At 12.7% G+C, this 1,663-nt stretch overlaps 1 protein-coding gene across 1 annotated transcript, besides 3 other annotated features; it reads right to left on the bottom strand. All coding sequences in view use genetic code 6, as the record gives it.

The window, feature by feature from the left end:
- Positions 1-425: 425 nt before the first annotated feature.
- Positions 426-484: a microsatellite.
- Positions 485-596: 112 nt separating this feature from the next.
- Positions 597-634: a microsatellite.
- A 357-nt stretch (positions 635-991) lies between these two features.
- Positions 992-1,021: a microsatellite.
- IMG5_095990 (small nuclear ribonucleoprotein, putative) lies at positions 1,021-1,278 on the bottom strand (the record flags this gene model as incomplete). The annotated part of the gene is made up of 1 exon (XM_004035552.1): positions 1,021-1,278. The coding sequence occupies one exon, from the start codon at positions 1,276-1,278 to the stop codon at positions 1,021-1,023; it is 258 nt and encodes an 85-aa protein (XP_004035600.1).
- Between the last annotated feature and the right edge of the window lie 385 nt (positions 1,279-1,663).

Raw genomic sequence — 1,663 nt, 5'->3', positions numbered from 1 at the left:
AATACTTTTTTATAATACTTCAATATTTTATATATAAATTAAAAAAATACGAATTTTCATGTAATTAATTTATAATATATAAAAAGTTATCTTATATATTTTTATATAATGTATTATTTATTATAGTTTTTTTTTTTTTTCCAATATATATATAAAAAATCATGCATGTTAATATATATATTTATGCTTGAACATAAAAAAAAAAAGAAAGGAGAAATTATTTAATAAATAAACTATTGTACTTCTTTTTTAAAATTCTAGAATTGTTAATAATATTTAAAGAAAAAAAATTATGGAATATTCTTTAATAATACATTTAGATAATAAATAAGTTAACTTATTGAAAATAAAAGTTCGATGAGTATATATTATATAATAAATTATTCATATAATATTTAAAGACAATATTTATTGTATTAAAATGAAATTTTAATTAAATGTAATTAATTAATATATATGTAAATTATAATTATATATTAATTATTTTTTTTTGATTATTATACTTATATAAATTTAATATCTTTTTATAATTTTTTTTATTATATTAATATCATTATTTTATATTTAATTTTTACAAATTAATTTTATATTCATAATTATATAATTAATATTATTTTATATAAAATATTTATTTACATATTTTTTATTAATAAAACTAAATTTCATTTTTTTAAATATATAAATAATTCCATTACTTAATTATAATAAAATCTCAGATACTATCCTAAACGAAATATTAAAAATTTTAATTTTAATTCATTATTATGAATAAAGTCTTTCTCTTTATATGAATTAGTATATATTTATTTGATCTATTCACTTTGGAAGTATTATTAGATACATATAATTTATATCTATCTATAATAATAAGAAAAAATACATGTATTATGTATATAACTTATATTAATTCATAACATAAATTTTAAATTTTTTATATATAAATTACAAAAAACTTAAATAATTGTTTGTTTTATTTTTATTTATTTTTCCAATATATATATATATATATATATATAAATATCAAACAAGATCTAAACAATCCCATCTTATTATTGAATTTCCTCTAACTACTGCTTTTCCAATATTATTGACTTTATCTTTTCCAATTAATTCTTATGCATTTTCTAATACTATATTCATATAATTATCATGTCCTTTAACAACACCTTATACTCTTCTTTTGCCATTTAAATATACTAATAGTCTTTTTCCATTATATTTTTATAAATCAGGTCCATAACCTTACTTATGTAAAGTTGTTTGAATTTATTAAGGCATTTATTCTTCCCTTTTTTTTTTTTTGTTATTATTATAAATCTTTTTTTGTGTCTATTTATTTTTATTAAAAAAAAAAAATTAATTAAGAATTTATTTTTAAATATTTCTTTTTTTTAAAAAAAAAATTAAAATAAAAAAAGTAATCTTTTTATCAAATAAAAAAAAAAATAGTCTTTTTTTTTGTTTAAAAAAAAATAAATAAATATGGGAAATATTGAAAAATAACTTTAAATGAATAAAAAAAACCTTATTTTGTAAATTTTCCTTTTTTTTAAAAAAATTAAATAAATATTAATTGTTTTACTCTAAAAAAAGTTTGAAAATTCTTAAAATGAACAATTAAAATACTGATATATTTGATTTTACTTAAACGTAAAATATAATT

The sequence above is a fragment of the Ichthyophthirius multifiliis genome (genome assembly GCF_000220395.1).
Source record: "Ichthyophthirius multifiliis unplaced genomic scaffold scaff_1120509250793, whole genome shotgun sequence".
Classification (NCBI taxonomy): Eukaryota; Ciliophora; class Oligohymenophorea; order Hymenostomatida; genus Ichthyophthirius; species Ichthyophthirius multifiliis.
The sequence above is the reverse complement of the archived record's forward strand: the minus strand, read 5'-3'. Positions and strand labels throughout refer to the sequence as shown.